At 43.6% G+C, this 20,107-nt stretch overlaps 1 protein-coding gene across 10 annotated transcripts in view; it reads right to left on the bottom strand.

Annotated features, from left to right (window-relative positions):
* Positions 1-20,107, bottom strand: part of fam110b (family with sequence similarity 110 member B) — an 86,808-nt gene that overhangs the window by 33,786 nt on the left and 32,915 nt on the right. For 9 of the 10 annotated variants that reach the window (XM_039602618.1, XM_039602621.1, XM_039602620.1 and 6 more), the window contains exon 3: positions 1,670-2,259. In XM_039602618.1, coding sequence (XP_039458552.1) covers positions 1,670-1,792 — 123 coding nt within the window. In that variant the 5' untranslated portion in view covers positions 1,793-2,259. Of the gene's footprint in view, positions 1-1,669; positions 2,260-2,357; positions 3,177-20,107 lie in introns of those variants that run through there. The other variant, XM_039602614.1, reaches the window with a different exon arrangement.

Here is a 20,107-nt window from a genome sequence, read left to right as displayed (position 1 = left end):
GTTCAGCTGTCATGTCCTCTTCTAGCTCAGCTTGGTAAGCCATTAGCATAGAGGAGGCGTTGTGGGCTCTTACCGACAGAGCCGCTGCCTTGTAGCACTTATCTGTAAGGCTAGATTGGAAGCAGTCTGTCTTGGAGGAGAGAGATGGAGCTGATGGAGACAGAGACGTCTTCAGGTGAAGATGGCTCGCTACCAACGGCTCCACTTGTGGCATCTGGCGGAGGCCGATAGACTCCATCCCCTCACAATCCAGCAGAGAGCTCCCCGCGATGGGGTGTTTCTCGCTGTAAGGTTTTGCTTTCCACGTCACCGCTATCTCATCGAGTAGCTCCGGGAAAACAGGCAACACATGCTTCCCCGTCTTTTCCGCCTTCGGCAATTTCTTACCATCAAAACGAGATTTTACAACCTCTGTTTGTATGGCGGGCCACGGGATGTTGAGCCTAGCAGCTGCGCGCTTGCACATGTCCTGCATGTCGAGATCCAGGAGAGACGGCGGTGTCGGTTTTTCAACCTCGCCGGTAGCCGAGTGCTTTGCAGCCCAGCTGATGCTAGCCAAGGAGGCGGAATCTTCCTCCTCCTCGTCAGACAGCAAGAGCTCCGAGTCAGCTGACTCATCTTCGTCCTCGTTAGCATCTCCTCCCCGGGTGACTCCAGCATGGGGGAAAAACTCACAATCTCCGTGTGCCTCCAACGACAGGAAAGCAGTCGCGATGGGCTGAGGGTCTACCTCTGCCCAGCTCGGCCCTGGCGTTGCGGCCAAAGCATCTCAATTTCTCCTTGCGCCGCAGCAGCCTCACACAGCAAAGGGTCGCCACCCGACAGGTTAGCCTGGTGAGCTAGCCTGCGGCGGAGTAGTTTGCGTGGGAAAGCCGCGCAGTGGATACAGTCGTGTGCGGGTGTCAAGGCAGCCTGAGCGTGAGATAAACCCAGGCATGCCGCACACACGAGGTGTGTATCCCAGGCAGAAATCTTCTTGCCGCAAGGACAAAGTTTTGCAACTTCGTTGTCAGTCGTAGCCATGGTTAGCTAGAGGGTTGCGCACGTTAGCGAGACCGACACTGAGTGTGGAAAATATTGCTATTCCTCAGCTAACGTGGGGTGAAAAGTAATGCTACTTTTCTACAGGTATTGCTACCTAATGTGTAAAAACCGCTAGCGCCGAAGGGTATTGCTACCTGATGGTGAAGCTAGTGGTACCTTTATTAGCAAAGTGTTGCTACTTCACTTTGGGAAAATATTGCTACTTCCCAGGGTGAAAGTATTGCTACTTGACACCAGCACTAGCTACAGAACAGTATTGCTACTGCTTGTATGCTAGTGGACTGAAATGCGGGGAACAAAGAGCCTGGCGACCAAGTTGTTCACTCGAATCTGTGGACAGTTTAGCTTAGCACCCAATAGCACAGTTGTCTACAGGCTTCTGTGAGAAGCGAGAAGAGGTTTTTGAATGACATCTGACGCTATGTCAGCCTATTATATAGGGAGGTGCTAGCCCCTCCTGACATGGGCGTCACTTAGCCAGCCTGTAAGGGCTGGCGTAATGGTATTTGAGCTTCTGATGAGGTCACGCAGGAGGCATTCCCATAGTGAGACACGAAACGAATGCTATGAAAGAGAACCAACATTTACCTGAACAGATCTATGTACATCCTAACACACACAGTACCTGTCTCCTGAAGTACTCGGGGCCCTTGTTGAGGATGCGGAGGGGTACAGTGGAACTGAAGGGCGTTGCAGGGCCAGCAGCCTTGCTATCTGGCAGGGCTGGAGTCAGTGTCTCTGTCGGCATGGCAACAAGGCGATTGGGGTGGTCTGCCGTGGTGGCAATGGGTGTTGGGGGGTCGACACGGGGTGGGGGCACCTGAGGACCCCCAAAGCATGAAGACAGAAGGTGTAGAAGAAAGTGTCTAGAGAAAGATGAAGCTCCTGGCTCGTCTCATCGCCCGTGGGACTGAACCAAACTCTGGACTTGGGTGGGGGCAGTTACATCCACTTGTGTTCTTTCTATTAGCAGTGCTTCTACAGAAACAGCTGAGATGGTCTCCTAGTTTTTGGCACTTGGATTCTGTTAACCTATTTGTGGTGCAAGATGGGCAGATAGATGATAGAAGGAGAGTGAACGAACAGAAAGAACAGTAGGACTGTGTTACTGGGCAGTGAGAGAAGTGGATGGGGGTTTCCAAAGGAAAAAACACAGGATGGCAGGAGACCAAAGTCCTGCTTTGGTTCAGTGTTCCTTTCAGCTCACCACACGATCTGAAACAGACAAAAACAAGAAAGACAACAGCCAATCAGATTAGGGTGACACACTGACATGCACCTAGCAACAATAGCAGGAATAGCCAGGACCATACCACAGAGGAAGTCCCTGCAAGGTGTCACGAGTGGTTTGTCATCACACCAACAACAAGCTACACAACATTAAAAAATGACAACAGTTATATAAACATCTTAAAACGTTGTTGCCTTCATCCAATCTGTAAAATACATTTGTTCAAACACAAGGTGCTTATTTTGGGCATTTCATCAGTCACACAAATTGATGGGTGCACCAGGGACAGTGTAGGATTCAATATCTTGGTCAAGGACACCTTGTCATGCTGTGAGCCACAGTGGGCCCACTGTCCACACACAGTTCAAAGCTAGCATTTTGCATGACTAGCTTAAATACTACACGCCTTTGGAACTTCAGGTTGGGGGTTCGACTCCCGACCAGGGCGTCTGTATCCAGTAAGGGTCCCTAGGCTAGACCCCCCATGCTATACAAGCCTACCTTGGACAGATAACCGAAGCCATACCGGCTCGGACATGGCCTGGATTAATGAGGTCCCCCATCATATTATTAAATGAGGCTGTCTTGTTCAGGTTTCTTTAGCTGTACCGACATGAACTGTAACATTTAACCTGCTAACCGAGGCCTGCAGAGTCTAACGTGTAGCTCGTGGGCTTTTTGCAGTTTCTCTGAAGGCTGCATGGTCTGACCTGGGGGGAATTTGCACATGAGTAGCTTAGAAGATCTTAGGTGTTAAAGCAACACATGTTGGCACCCAGATGTCTTCTTCTGGAAAAGTCTTGATTACTTCAGAAATTCAGTGTCAGACCACACTCCTGATGTACAGCTATGAGCAGAAATCTGTGCCATCAGAAACTGAATTTGAATAAGTTAAATTTGAATTTGAATTGCTCAGATTGAATCTGAATTGTAACTTGAATAAATGCTTTTGAAAACTGAATTTGAATTAGTCTAATTTGAAATTGAATTTATGGTTTGAAAATGATCATCACTAAATTGAAATTGAATTTTATATATTGAAAATGAATTCATTTGCTTTGAAACTGCATTTTATCCTTTAAAAATTCAGCTCTCGAATAATTTCAGTTTCACTCTCACCATTCGGTTTCAGTTCTACAATTCAATTTCAGTTCCAAAATTCAGTTTTTTGGAACTTACATCCGGTTCCGGTTCAAGAGTAAACGAGCGCAGATTAATAGAACTACGTTTTACTAGCGGACCGAAAGTGTTACTGACGGGAATCTACAGCGTCTTGAGCTGAATTAAGACTTCAGAAGTCATTCGTCATGTCGAATGACCAGCGGATAAACTCTCAGGTTGGTAATAAATGTATTACATGTATAAGAACAAGCGTCATGTTAACAATTGATAGCCGTACAGTAACTTTTATGCTTATTGTAGCTGTTAGCTAAAAACGCTAATTTAGCCTAGTTTGCCCTGGATTTAGCTTTGACAAACAAATATGATCGACTGTTTCTAGTAGAATTCCAAAGTTGTCATCTTGTACCCTGTCAGAGCCCTGTATGCTTGCAGAGACCCCTACAGTAGGGAAACATGCAAAACAGTGTCCAAACCTTTGTATTTTAGCTTTATTTATGTCTTACACAGCATCCCAACTCTTTAGCTAACTTAATAACTTTAGCTAAAGTGAATAGTTAGTCTAATTCATTAGTGCAGCATTACTGGATCACCTCCGTTTGAAGTGATATATGTGACTATCACTGTGTTTAACTACCATAATAATTCTTAGGGTACTGAGTGCATGCTTAATTAGGTTTTTTTTTTTTTTAACATGCTACTCCATTGCTATGTTTGACAGGCTGAAGTTGTCGGGTCACCTCCTAAATCGACCATCTTTTACAGGTGTTTTGTGCCAGAAATGGAGTGTCCACTGAAGACTGAAGATACTGAATCTCTACGCCTTGCCATTGATCCCTCTTGTGCCTTCATCTAGACAAGAGACATCAACTTAACCACTCTCACATGCTCTGTACCTACATCACCTTCCCTGACAGTCGTAGCTTGGCTCATCTGAGGGTGAAATTATAAGAATGTGTTATTTTGCAAAGTGCTCTCTAGGGTTCCTAAATAAAATATGGCATTGAGGTCATTTCTTTTGAATTAATCCCTTCTTCTGAAATATAAGAACCTCTCCTGGTTTTAATGGCACTTTGGATTTCCTTACTTTCTGTTCCACTTCCAACCCCAAATAGATGCTGACACAGTAACATGGAAGAAGGAAAGAAGTTGGAAAGGACTACTATAAATAAACCTAATGCCTAACAATGAAAAATGTAAAATAAGAACAATTAAAGCTGCAAGCAGCGTTATGAGGGCCCTCGCACCCCATTGCGTCGGGCCACGCCCAACACCTACAACCATCACGTCCGATCTGATGTCACATTGATGGAATTCATGCATTTAACTACCAGCTAACATTTCATCTCATTCAACCATTATTATAGTCGTCCCACTAGGTGGCTCTCTAACCATTACTGACAAATGGCATAACAAACATTTCCGATCTTGAGTCTCATCACGCCTGCGACCTTTGGGAGAGATTGGACATTGTGTTTTGGAGTGACACAAGATTACTGCTTTTTGGCGAGTGATTGAAACTCCACGTGCCGACACGACCACCCCGTTTCCCTGAACGTAAAAAGCTTCGCAATTTAACATCACAAAGGTCTTTGGATTCCACGCACTGGCGATCGTGTAAATCTGATGAAATCCCTTGGATGAGTTCGTCAAAGAAAGGTGCCTGAAAAGAGGGGAAATGTCGCCAAAATTACACATTAATTTCAATATGGCTGACTTCCTGTTGGATTTGGGATATTGCTCCAAGAGACTTTTTTGTACATCTTGATATCTTCCATAAGCTTACCAGGTTTCAGACTCATACATAAAACACAGAGCAGGGGCTGTTGTTTTGAAATTTTGTAGGGGGCGCTGTGGAGCCATTTTGGGCTATTCAATGAAAATGGAAAAACAAAAAGAAAGCGCTCATCACATTGGAGGGGTGCGCCAAATTTCAAGACATTTTAAACTTTCCAAGTCCCTCAAAAGCCACTTCATTGTTCATGGTGAACCGCGTTGCCACTAGGGTGCGCCGTTCAGTTTAAAGTCACAATTTTCTCACTGAAGCATCATGAGGGACTGATGGTGATATTCTCCCCGCTTTTGAAGTGGCCACGATGAACCTGTGAAAATCAGTGCAACAAAATATAAGACATGACATTTCCTGTTGCCACTAGGTGGCGCTCGACGTATTCCTGTCAATGGGCACATCAATCTGTTCAGGGCGGGTCTGACATCATGCCTTTAAAGTCTGGTACTGATCAGACTGGATTTCATTGAGTTACACTAATTTGTTTCTTCATGGCGAGACCTCAATGTTCGCCATGCTGCTGGGGTCACACCCTTCAGCGAAAACTCACAGTTTTCTCTGTAACCCAAGACCAACTCCTTAAGGCTTTCCTGGAGAAATTTGAGGCTGCAGATGTCACCCATTACAATACTGTACCCCAAAGTGTAAAACATGACATTTCCTGTTCCCACTAGGTGGCGCTGTCCCTGATGTCAAATATGGCAGTTGAAATATGTTCAGGGGTGGAGCCTTATCATATGTGTCCACTTTGGTCAAGGTCGGACAATGTATGACAGAATGAGAGGCAATAAGATTTTCATGGCGAGTCATCGAAATTCGCCGTGGCGCCACGGCCTCACAGTAACCCGAAAACTCAAAAGCTCCGCAATTTAACATGGCCCAGGTGTGTAGTTGACACTGACCAAATATGAAGCTTGTACGATGAAATTCCAATGAGGAGTTTGCAAAAATTCGAGGCATGGAAATGGCAAAATTAGAGCCAAAATGTCACCTTCACTTCCAAATGGCGGACTTCCTGTTGGGTTTAGGACATGGCCATAATAGACTTTTTTGTGTGTCTCCGAACGTTAGATATGTGTTCCGAGTTTTATACATGTAGGTCATACCCATCTCGGGGGCTCGCGTTTCTCATTTTTCTAGGTGGCGCTACTGAGCCAATTTTCCCTGGACATGTCTACAGACATTAAAATACGTAAATTTTCACCAGACCCGACGCGTGTGCAAAATTTCATGAGTTTTTGAGCATGTTTAGGCCCTCAAAAGGCCGATTCATTTGCCAAAATAATAATAATAATACTAATAATAATAATAATTAAAGCTGCAAGCAGCGATATGAGGGCCCTCGCACCCCGGCACGTCGAGCCAAGCCCAACACCTAAAACCAGTGCGTCCGATCTGATGTCACATTGATGGAATTCATGCATTTAACCACCAGCTAACATTTCATCTCATTCAATCATGATTATAGTTGTCCCACTAGGTGGCGTTCTAACCATTACTGACAAATAGCATAACCGAAGTTTTCCGAGCTCAAGTCTCATCACGCCTGCGACATTTGGGAGAGATTGGACAGATTACTGCTTTTAGCGGTGATTGAAACTCCACGTGCTGCCATGACCATCCGTTTCCCTGAAGTAAAAAGCTTCACAATTTAACATCACAAAGGTCTTTAGATTCCACGCGCTGGAGATCGCCTCAATCTGATGAAATCCTTGGAGGAGTTCGTCAAAGTATGAGGCCTGAAAAGAAGGGAAATTGTCGCCAAAATTACACATTAATTTCAAAATGTCTGACTTCCTGTTGGATTTGGGATATTGCTCCAAGAGACTTTTTGTACATCTTGATATCCTCCATAAGCTTACCAGGTTTGAAACTCATACATAAAACACAGAGCAGGGGCTGTTGATTTGAAATTTTGTAGGGGCGCTGTGGAGCCATTTTGCGTTATTCAATGAAAATGGTAAAATAACAAGAAAGCGCTCATCACATTGGAGGTATGCGCCAAATTTCAAGACATTTTAAACTTTCCAAGCCCCTCAAAAGCCACTTCAATGGTCATGGTGAACAGCGTTACCACCAGGGTGCGCCGTTCAGTTTAAAGTCACAATTTTCTCACTGAAGCATCATGAGGGACTGATGGTGCTATTCACCGCTTTTCAGGTGGCCACGATGAACCTGTGAAAATCAGTACAACAAAATGAAAGACATGACATTTCCTGGTGCCACTAGGTGGCGCTCCTCGTATTCCTGACAATGGGCACATCAATCTGTTCAGGGCGGGTCTGACATCATGCCTGTAAGGTCTGGTTCTGATCAGACTGGATTTCATTGAGTTACACTAATTTGTTTCTTCATGGCGAGACATCAATGTTCGCCACGCTGCTGGGGTCACACCTTTTCGCGAAAACTCACAGTTTTCACTGTAAGCCAAGACCAACTCCTTAAGGCTTTCCTGGAAAAATTTCAGGCTGCAGATGTCACCCATCACAATACTGTACACCAAAGTGTAAAACATGACATTTCCTGTTGCCACTAGGTGGCGCTGTCCCTGGTGTCAAATATGGCAGTTGAAATATGTTCAGGGTGGAGCCTTATCATATGTGTGCTCTTTGGTCCACGTCGGACCATGTATGAGAGAATGAGAGACAATAAGATTTTCGTGGCGAGTCATCGAAATTCGCCGTGGCGCCACGGCCTCACCGTATCACGAAAACTCAAAAGCTCCGCAATTTAACATGGCCCAGGTGTGTAGTTGGCACTGTCCAAATATGAAGTTTCTATGACAAAATCCCAAGGAGGAGTTCGAAAAAGTTCGAGGCATGGAAATGGCAAAATTGGAGCCAAAATGTCACTTTCACTTGAAAATGGCGGACTTCCTGTTGGGTCTGCGTCAATGGTCCCATTGACTTTTTGTTCGTCTTGGCATGATACACATGTGTGCTAAATTTCATACATGTAGCTCAAAAGATGTGTTCGTGAGGGCTGCATTTAACAACGCATAGGTGGCGCTACAGAGCCATTTCCCAGTGCTCATATATAAAACCATTAAAATACAAAATTTTTCACCAGACCTGGCATGTGTGCAAAATTTCATGAGTTTTTGAGCATGTTAAAGCCCTCAAAAAGGCAATTCATTTCAATGAAAAATAATAATAATAATAATAATAATAATAATAATAAACAGAGCAGATACAATAGGGCCTTCGCACTCGAAGTGCTCGGGCCCTAATAATAATAATAATAATAATAATAATAATAATAATAAGAAACAGAGCAGATACAATAGGGCCTTCGCACTTTTGTGCTCGGGCCCTAATTAAAGCTGCAAGCAGCGTTATGAGGGCCCTCGCACCCCGCACGTCGGGCCACGCCCAACACCTACAACCAGCACGTCCGATCTGATGTCACATTGATGGAATTCATGCCTAGAACCGCCAGCTAATGACTCGTCTCATTCAATCATTATTATAGTCGTCCCACTAGGTGGCGCTCTAACCATTACTGACAAATGGGATAACAAACATTTCCGACCTTGAGTCTCATCACGCCTGCGAACTTTGGGCGAGATTGGACATTGTGTTTTTGAGTGACAGCAGATTACTGCTTTTTGGCGAGGATTGAAACTCCACGTGCCGCCATGGCCACCCGTTTCCCTGAACGTAAAAAAGCTTCGCAATTTAACATCACAAAGGTCTTTAGATTCCACACACAGGAGATCGGGTTAATCTGATGAAATCCCTTGGAGGAGTTCGTCAAAGTATGAGGCCTGAAAAGGGGAAAAGTGGCTAAAATTACACCTTAATTTTAAAATGGCTGACTTCCTGTTGGATTGGGGATATTGCTCTAAGAGACTTTTTGTACATCTTGATATCCTCCATAAGCTTACCAGGTTTCAGACTTATAAATAAAACACAGAGCAGGGGCTGATGTTTTGAAATTTTGTAGGGGCGCTGTGGAGCCATTTTGCGCTATTCAAGGAAAATGATCACATAACAACAAAGCCCTCATCACATTGGAGGTGTGCGCCAAATTCCAAGACTTTTTAAAATTTCCAAGCCCCTCAAAAGCCACTTCGTCTTTCATGGTGAACCGCGTTGCCACCAGGGTGCGCCGTTCAGTTTAAAGTCACAATTTTCGCACAGAAGCATCATGAAGGACTGATGGTGATACTCACCGCTTTTGAGGTGGCCACGATGAACCTGTGAAAATCAGTACAACAAAATGTAAGACATGACATTTCCTGGTGCCACTAGGTGGCGCTCTACGTATTCCTGACAATGGGCATATCAATCCGTTCAGGGCGGGTCTGACATCATCCCTGTAAAATCTGGTACTGATCAGATTAGTGTAACTCAATGAAATCCAATTTGTTTCTTCATGGCGAGACCTCAATGTTCGCCATGCTGCTGGGGTCACACCCTTCAGCGAAAACTCAGTTTTCTCTGTAACCCAAGACCAACTCCTTAAGGCTTTCCTGGAGAAATTTGAGGCTGCAGATGTCACCCATTACCATACTGTACCCCAAAGTGTAAAACATGACATTTCCTGTTCCCACTAGGTGGCGCTGTACCTGATGTCAAATATGGCAGTTGAAATATGTTCAGGGGTGGAGCCTTATCATATGTGTCCACTTTGGTCAAGGTCGGACAATGTATGACAGAACGAGAGGCAATAAGATTTTCATGGCGAGTCATCGAAATTGCCGTGGCGCCACGGCCTCACCGTATCCCGAAAACTCAAAAGCTCCGCAATTTAACATGGCCCAGGTGTGTAGTTGACACTGACCAAAGATGAAGCTTGTACGATGAAATTCCAATGAGGAGTTCGCAAAAGTTCGAGGCATGGAAATGGCAAAATTAGAGCCAAAATGTCACCTTCACTTCCAAATGGCGGACTTCCTGTTGGGTTTGCGTCAATGGTCCCACTGACTTTTTTGTTCATCTTGGCATGATACACATTTGTGCCAAATTTCATACATGTAGCTAAAACGATGTGTTCGTAGGGCTGCATTTAACAACGCATAGGTGGCGCTACAGAGCCATTTCCCAGTGCTCATATGTAAAACCATTAAAATACAAAATTTTTCACCAGACCTGGCATGTGTGCAAAATTCCAAGAGTTTTCGAGCATGTTAAAGCCCTCAAAAAGGCCCTTCTTTTGCCTGAATAATAATAATAATAATAACTAGAAAGGGAAAATTTCAGAAGAAATTTTATGTGTGCCTATGCCGCTGCGAATCAGTGTAGTTTGACATTCATACGGCTACAGAGAGCAAAACTCAGAAGAGCAGCCATTCTCCACCGTGAACTATGGTAAAAACAAACACCGCTCGCGCCTCACAGATGACAGCTTACAGTTTTGGGTAAAGATGAAGTGACTTTGCACAGCCCCGATTTGCAGATGCTGTGCACACAGGTTCATGAGCAGAAGTCCCATTGTACCACGGCAGACCCGACAATGTTTGCATGAACACTCTTTGAAGCATTACGTTATGGACCACTTTTCACACATGCTTGGTGTACCCACACAGCCGGCTGTAGCTTTTCAACTGACAGCCCGACACACACCCAAAAAACAGCCGAAAGAGCACAGACTTTACGCCCGTGGGTCCACCTCCCCTGCAGCGGCACTGCAGACCACGCCCCGCCACACACATCAAACACGTAAAATAAATATTTATGCACTTTTGCATTTACTTTTTGTTTTTTGTTATTTTTACACAGTAAATGATTAACAATGGTCTACAGCCAATCTTGTGTATTATTATACAAACTTTGGTTGTAAGATGCAGATAACTATTTAATAAAAAGCTAAATATTTTATACGAGAGTAAGAAAGAAAAGTATATCTTTGTGTCCCCCTTTCCCTGTTAATGCCCTACCTGGCCCCCTGGCAAAAGCTTTGCTAGATCCGCCCCTGCACAGTTACCAGCTGTCAGCTACACAAAAACAGGAGCTGGGTGTTTATTTGTCTCTGAGAAACAGTTCATAACTTCCCTTCAACTCATTCATGTCACCTAAAGCAGGGCTCGCAAAATTTCAAAATCCCTGGTAGCCCTTCGGGGAGGCACTCTTCAGTTTTTGGTAATAAATTTAAGTAGCCCGAATAAAAAAAAAAAAGAGGACAATTTTTGGATTGATGTTTTGTTTCCTTTACAATATTATACATTAAAGTATAATATTGTAAAGGAAACAAAACATCAATCTAAAAATATTTAAAACACAAATTACAACAACAATTTCAATCATCAACTCAAATATTTGGTTCTAATTGAACAAATTTCTATGAACTTGTAAGAACTGTACAACAGGAATCAGTCTGTGTCAGATCCTTATTTTTGACATTTCCACTGAAATCACAGGTAAGAGGCAAGTGTGCAACAAGATCTAGGCCATTTGCTTTTTGAAGTTTGCAAAGACTGCTAAATTTTGCCAGTGGTAGTTCACTCTTTGCAACATAGTAGGCTGTTCTAAACAGATTTTCAGGACTTCTTGTTATGCTTGGTTTATTTTTAGTATGCTTTTTGCAATTGGTGTTTGTTCTGGGAAAGATATTGCAGACTGGGCAATAATGCATTTCTTGCATTTGTCATGGGTTCTGATGGGGTCTTTCTTAAAATGACTGGTCCCAGTAACAAAGGCGCTTGTCGACTCAGAAATCGAGGGAAACTCACAACACACCCGGCAGAACATGAGGTTATTTAGCTCGTCGTATTCCAGCCACATAAATTCTTTAGTCCATGAAACCATAAAGCTGCGCTTTCTTTTTCCCTCATAGTCTGATTTGTCATAACTTTTCCGTTTTGTGGTTGGCTTTTCTTTGGCTGCCCTTCTTCACCCTGACCTCTCTTGTTTGGCTCTGCAGAACTAAAATACCTGCTTAAATCCATCTGCTCTTACATGCATACTTACATAACGATCAGCAATTCTCTGCGTAATCAGCCTCTATCACGTTTAAGCTTGCTGCAGGAGATTTCACTTGTCATGTTTGATAGTAAGCTAACGATTGATAAGACGATGTCAGAGGAATTGGTGTGCAATTAATCTGTGACTTACCAATTAGTGCTGTCGCTCTCTACACACAGTTAGCGCAAAGTGAAAGTGAAAGCAAAAACAAGCGCCAAATTCAAACGCGATTTCAATGTGTCACATATTGACAGTGGCTCATCGATGCCGATGACATAATTACTCAGCTACATTTGCGAAAGAATGCAAAAGCATTGACATATCTTTCCCTCCCATGATAGCCCGACGGGCAGGGGCTGAGATGGATTTTGGTAGCCCGATTGGAAAAATCGCTAGCCCGGGGGGCGTCGGGCTAGCGATTTTGCGAAGCCCTGTAAAGGGTAAACCTGTTTCTCCATCACCAGTTCAGCTCTGATGATTCAGTAAGGACATCTCCTGGTTTGGACCAGCCGCAAAATTAAAATCAAATGAATTCTAACAACAGCTGATCAAGCTTAAACGTGCTGCTGTTGTTTAGCGCGATAAACAAGAGCGAAAAGCCGATCGTTGATCAGTTTCACGATTGAAGTTGCAACAGGCCAGAGAATGACAGGGGAGGCTTCATAACGACAGAATAAATCGTAATATTTTCTCTGAATGTGGGGCGATTCCGTTTGTACGACAACTCTACGGACTAACCGTTATGAATAAAATAAAGTTCAACGTCAGTAACTTAGCGCACACAGCTCTATAGAAACTCCTGTGCAATTCATAACTTCTTACCTGAAATTCAGTTCACCTCACGCTCCTGCCTTAGGTTTGCCTGATCCACGATCTACCACGGTCGATCGGCGGTCCCCTCGCCGCCTCCTATGTCTCGTTCCCGCATGTTTTCTGACACACACGGTAGATAGCTGCTCTCTGTTGTAGCTGCGCGTTAGCCAAGACCAAACAACTCAGTTATTATTTCCACATCGAAGCGGCGCTAGCTAGTGGCGCTAGCCACGCTAGCTAGTTAGCCGGCAACATCGTCAGATATAATATGGGATGTTTTGACAAAACGAGCAGATATTTGAAGTTTACACACCTACATTCTCGCCTGAAAATATCTTAAAAGTTCATTTTGTGACCTAGAAACACGAATAAAAAGACGTTTAAAAGGAAGAGGTGTCCGCCATTGTTGAACTCGGCAGAGGCGTGCTATGCATTATGGGATATTGAGTTTAAAAACAAGCATACAGATTTCGGCCGTACTACTCCCGGTATACCACTAGAGAGAGCCAACCCACCACAAATAAAGTCTGTTTCTATGGAAATTGGCCTAAATTTGCACTAAAATCTAAATATTTCAAAAACTATAAAAGTCATGAACACCAAAAGTGTATACCATACTAGTCCAGCTCCAGCCGCACAAAAATGATCTAACATATGTAACCCTATTGTCAAAACTGTTAGGCAGAGAGGCGGGAAAATTTTCACTAAAATATTAATATTTAAAAAACTATAATAGTTATAAACACCAAAAGTCATAGCACACCATTCCTGATCCAGCCGCACAAAATGAGGTAACATATATGAAGCTTGTCTCAAAACTGCGGGCGAGATTAAGCTGCAAAATTTCAGGCGGAAACTGGAGAATAATAATAATAATAACTAGAAAGCGAAAATTTCAGAAGAAATTTTATGTGTGCCTATGCCGCTGCTAATCACTGTAGTTGCCATTCATACGGCTACAGAGAGCAAAACTCAGAAGAGCAGCCATTCTCCACCATGAACTATGGTAAAAACAAACACCGCTCACGCTTCACAGATCACAGCTTACAGTTTTGTGTAAAGATAAAGTTACTTATTACAGCGCCGATTTGCAGGCGCTGTGCACACAGGTTCATGAGCAGAAGTCCCATTGTACCACGGCAGACCCGACAATGTTTGCATGAACACGCTTTGAAGCATTACATTATAGACCACTTTTCACACATGCATTCACTTTTTGTTTTTGTTATTTCTACACAGTGTTCTGAATTATGAACAATGGTCTACAGCCAATCTTGTGTATTATTATACAAACTTTGGTTGTGAGATTCAGATAACTATTTAATAAAAGCTAAATATTTTATATGAGAGTAAGAAAGAAAAGTATATCTTTATGTCCACCTTTCTCTGTTAATGCCCTACCTGGCCCCTGGCAAAAGCTTTGCTAGATCCGCCCCTGCACAGTTACCAGCTGTCAGCTACACAAAAAAGGAGCTTGGTGTTTACAGGGGTGCAGAATTATTAGGCAAATGAGTATTTTGTCCACATCATCCTCTTCATGCATGTTGTCTTACTCCAAGCTGTATAGGCTCGAAAGCCTACTACCAATTAAGCATATTAGGTGATGTGCATCTCTGTAATGAGAAGGGTGTGGTCTAATGACATCAACACCCTATATCAGGTGTGCATAATTATTAGGCAACCTCCTTTCCTTTGGCAAAATGGGTCAAAAGAAGGACTTGACAGGCTCAGAAAAGTCAAAAATAGTGAGATATCTTGCAGAGGGATGCAGCAGTCTTAAAATTGCAAAGCTTCTGAGCGTGATCATCGAACAATCAAGCGTTTCATTCAAAATAGTCAACAGGGTCGCAAGAAGCGTGTGGAAAACCAAGGCGCAAAATAACTGCCCATGAACTGAGAAAAGTCAAGCGTGCAGCTGCCAAGATGCCACTTGCCACCAGTTTGGCCATATTTCAGAGCTGCAACATCACTGGAGTGCCCAAAAGCACAAGGTGTGCAATACTCAGAGACATGGCCAAGGTAAGAAAGGCTGAAAAGACGACCACCACTGAACAAGACACACAAGCTGAAACGTCAAGACTGGGCCAAGAAATATCTCAAGACTGATTTTTCTAAGGTTTTATGGACTGATGAAATGAGAGTGAGTCTTGATGGGCCAGATGGATGGGCCCGTGGCTGGATTGGTAAAGGGCAGAGAGCTCCAGTCCCACTCAGATGCCCGCAAGGTGGAGGTGGAGTACTGGTTTGGGCTGGTATCATCAAAGATGAGCTTGTGGGGCCTTTTTCGGGTTGAGGATGGAGTCAAGCTCAACTCACAGTGCTACTGCCAGTTTCTGGAAGACACCTTCTTCAAGCAGTGGTACAGGAAGAAGTCTGCATCCTTCAAGAAAAACATGATTTTCATGCAGGACAATGCTCCATCACACGCGTCCAAGTACTCCACAGCGTGGCTGGCAAGAAAGGGTATAAAAGAAGAAAAACTAATGACATGGCCTCCTTGTTCACCTGATCTGAACCCATTGAGAACCTGTGGTCCATCATCAAATGTGAGATTTACAAGGAGGAAAACAATACACCTCTCTGAACAGTGTCTGGGAGGCTGTGGTTGCTGCTGCACGCAATGTTGATGGTGAACAGATCAAAACACTGACAGAATCCATGGATGGCAGGCTTTTGAGTGTCCTTGCAAAGAAAGGTGGCTATATTGGTCGCTGATTTGCTTTGGTTTTGTTTTTGAATGTCAGAAATGTATATTTGTGAATGTGGAGATGTTATATTGGTTTCACTGGTAAAAATAAATAATTGAAATGGGTATATATTTGTTTTTGTTAAGTTGCCTAATAATTATGCACAGTAATAGTCACCTGCACACACAGATATCCCCTAAAATAGCTAAAACTAAAACTACTTCCAAAAACTTTCAGCTTTGATATTAATGAGTTTTTGGGTTCATTTAGAACATGGTTGTTGTTCAATAATAAAATTATTCCTCAAAAATACAACTTGCCTAATAATTCTGCACTCCCTGTATTTGTCTGTCAAAAATAGTTCATAACTTCCTTCAACTTATTCATGTCACCTAAAGAGTAAACCTGTTTCTCCATCACCAGTTCAGCTCTGATGATTCAGTAAGGACATCTGCCGTTTTACAGCTGTAGCTCCAGCAAACATCAGCTGATACCAGAAATTAAAAGCAAATGAATTTTAACAACAGCTGATCAAGCTTAAACGTGCTGCTGTTGTTTTTCTTGACATAAACAAGAGAAACGCCGATCATTGATCAGTTTCATGACTGAAGTTTCAACAGGCGAGAGAATGACAGGGAGGCTGTCATAAAGTTCAACATGCGCACACACAGCTGTATAGAAACTCCGTCGTGCTAGCTAGAACGCAGTACGAGTTATTGTAAGTGATTGAAAAAGTCAACTGCTGAAAATAAACTACACCTAAACTCGGTTTATATCTGACCGAAATAGAGTGCAGTTCATAACTTCTTACCTGAAATTCAGTTCACCTCACGCTCCTGCCTTCGCTTTCCCTGATCCATGATTGACCACCGCGTTAGCAATCGCCTGCCCGCCCTCGTATGTCTCGTTGGCGGCATGTCCTTTCTGTCACACACCGGTGGATAGCTGCCCTCTGTTGTAACTCCACCACCAAACAACTCAGTTATTTTTCCACATCGACCAGCATCATCGGCCCATATAAGCGAAAAATAAGTCCAGCTAAGACACAGACCCTTGCCGGCGATCAGGCGATTAAACAAATTTTAGCCACCTCACTATCAGCCAAGCCTGGGTGGTTTTTCACGAAGGGTCGCTAGCAGCGCTAGCTAGCTAAGCTAGCGGCGCTAGCTAGCTAACCAGCCGACTATCAGCAACACGTAAGAGAACTGTTGCTAAATAAACTACACCTAAACTCGGTTTATATCTGACCCAAATAGAGTGCAGGTCATAACTTCTTACCTGAAATTCAGTTCACCTCACGCTCCTGCCTTCGCTTTCCCTGATCCACGATTGACCTCCGCGTTAGCAAACACGATCGCCTGCCTCGTATGTCTCATTCGCGGCATATCCTTTCTGTCATACACGGTGGATAGCTGCCCACTGTTGTAGCTCCGCGTTATAGCACCACCAAACAACTCAGTTATTTTTTCCACATCCAGCTGTAACTCCGATTCTATCACGCGAGCATTTGCGAGAGACCGGGAGGTGAAACGACAGAGAGTCCCTCGCTATCCATTTGCAGCCAAGTCGCGGCAGCTAGCTAGGTAGGTAGCCGGCTAGCTGTCAGGCAGGACCGACGTAGTCAGAGCACTGTCGCTAAATATGGGATGTCTTGATAAAACAAGCAGATATTTGAAGTTTACACACCTACATTCTCGCCTGAAAATATCTTAAAAGCTTATTTTGTGACCTAGAAACAAGAATAAAAGACATATAAAACGAAGTGGTGGCCGCCATTGTTCACTCTGTAGAGGCGTGCTATGAATTGTGGGATATTGAGTTTTCCACCAAGCATTACCGTAACTTTTGAATGATTTGCGCAACCTTAAAAATTCCAATGGCTCCTAAAAGCAGCGGCGCTGTGCGCACCGTTGAAATTGTCATCATTACGGTAATCCAAACAAGGGTACACAGGCTGTACCACTCCCGGCATACCACTAGAGAGCCAACACACCACAAATGAAGTCTGTTTATTTGGCGCCAAAAGATGAATTGGCCTAAATTTGCACTAAAATATTAATATTTAAAAAACTATAAAAGTCATGAACACCAAAAGTCATGACATAATAGTCCAACTCAAGCCGCACAAAATGATCTAACATATGTAACCCTAATGTCAAAACTGTTCGGCAGAGGAGCGCGGAAAATTTTCACTAAAATATTAATATTTAAAAAACTATAAAATTCATAAACACCAAAAGTCATAGCACACCATTCCAGATCCGGCCGCACAAAATGAGGTAACATATATGAAGCTTTTCTCAAAACTGCGGGGCGAGATTAAGCAAAAAATTTCAGGCGGAAAAAGGAAAATAATAACTAAAAGCGAAAATTTCAGAAGAAATTTTATGTGCCCTATGCCGCTGCTAATCACTGTAGTTTGCCATTCATACGGCTACAGAGAGCAAAACTCAGAAGAGCAGCCATTCTCCACCATGAACTATGGTAAAAACAAACACCGCTCACGCTTCACAGATGACAGCTTACAGTTTTGTGTAAAGATGAAGTTACTTTGTACAGCGCCCGATTTGCAGGCGCTGTGCACACAGGTTCATGAGCAGAAGTCCCATTGTACCACGGCAGACCCGACAATGTTTGCATGAACACACTTTGAAGCATTACATTATAGACCACTTTTCACACATGCATTCACTTTTTGTTTTTGTTATTTTTACACAGTGTTCTGAATTATGAACAATGGTCTACAGCCAATCCTGTGTATTATTATACAAACTTTGGTTGTGAGATTCAGATAACTATTTAATAAAAGCTAAATATTTTATATGAGAGTAAGAAAGAAAAGTATATCTTTGTGTCCACCTTTCTCTGTTAATGCCCTAGCTTCCCCCCTAAAAGCTTTGCTAGATCCGCCCCTGCACAGTTACCAGCTGTCAGCTACACAAAAAAGGAGCTTGGTCTTTGTCTCTCAGAAACAACTCATAACTTCCCTTCAACTCATTCATGTCACCTAAAGTGTAAACCTGTTTCTCCATCACCAGTTCAGCTCTGATGATTCAGTAAGGACATCTCCTGATTTCATCTTCATGCTCCAGCAAACATCAGCTGATACTAGAAATTAAAATCAAAAGAATTCTAACAACAGCTGATCAAGCTTAAACGTGCTGCTGTTGTTTAGCGCGATAAATAAGAGCGAACAGCCGATCATTGATCAGTTTCATGATTGACGTTTCAACACGCGAGAGAGAATGACAGGGGAGGCTTAAGTAACGACAGAATAAATCATAATGTTTTCTCTGAATGTGGGGCGATTCCGTTTATGCGGCACGGCAACTCTATGAACTAACCCTAATGAATAAAATAAAGTCCAACGTCAGTAACTTAAATACGCACACAGCTGTATATAAACTCCCGTGGCATTACGATTGTAAAGGTCAGCGAAAATAAATTACACCTAAACTCGGTTTATATCTGACCCAAATAGAGAGCGACCGGGTGCTGACACGAGTTTCACCGCCTCAATATAAGCCAAGCCTGGGTGCTTTTCACGAAGGGTTGCTAGCGGTAGCGAGCTAACTATGCTAAGCGGCGCTAGCTAGCTAACTTGACTATCAGCAACACATAAAGAGAACTGCTGCTAAATAAACTACACCTAAACTCGGTTTATATCTCACCCAAATAGAGCGACCGGTGCTGACACGAGTTTCACCGCCTCAATATAAGCCAAGCCTGGGTGCTTTTTCACGAAGGGTTGCTAGCGGCGCGAGCTAACTATGCTAGCGGCGCTAGCTAGCTAACCGACTATCAGCAACACATAAGAGAACTGCTGCTAAATAAACTACACCTAAACTCGGTTTATATCTGACCCAAATAGAGTGCAGTTCATAACTTCTTACCTGAAATTCAGTTCACCTCACGCTCCTGCCTTCGCTTTCCCTGATCCATGATTGACCACCGCGTTAGCAATCGCCTGCCCGCCCTCATATGTCTCGTTGGCGGCATGTCCTTTCTGTCACACACCGGTGGGTAGCTGCCCTCTGTTGTAGCTCCACCACCAAACAACTCAGTTATTTTTTCCACATCCAGCTGTAACTCCGATTCTATCACGAGCATTTGCGAGAGACCAGGGAGGTGAAGCGACAGAGAGAGTCCCTCGCTATCCATTTGCAGCCAAGTGCGGCAGCTAGCTAGGTAGCCAGCTGGGTGGCCAGCTAGGTAGCCGACTGGCTGTCAGGCAGGACCGGCGTGGTCAGAGCACTGTCGCTAAATATGGGATGTCTTGATAAAACAAGCAGATATTTGAAGTTTACACACCTACATTCTCGCCTGAAAATATCTTAAAAGCTTATTTTGTGACCTAGAAACACGAATAAAAGACATATAAAAGCGAAGTGGTGGCCGCCATTGTTCACTCTGTGAGGCGTGCTATGAATTGTGGGATATTGAGTTTTCCACCAAGCATTACCGTAACTTTTGAATGATTTGCGCAACCTTAAAAATTCCAAGGGCTCCTGAAAGCAGC

This window comes from Oreochromis aureus, linkage group 18 (genome assembly GCF_013358895.1).
Source record: "Oreochromis aureus strain Israel breed Guangdong linkage group 18, ZZ_aureus, whole genome shotgun sequence".
Taxonomy (NCBI): domain Eukaryota; kingdom Metazoa; phylum Chordata; class Actinopteri; order Cichliformes; family Cichlidae; genus Oreochromis; species Oreochromis aureus.
The sequence above is the reverse complement of the archived record's forward strand: the minus strand, read 5'-3'. Positions and strand labels throughout refer to the sequence as shown.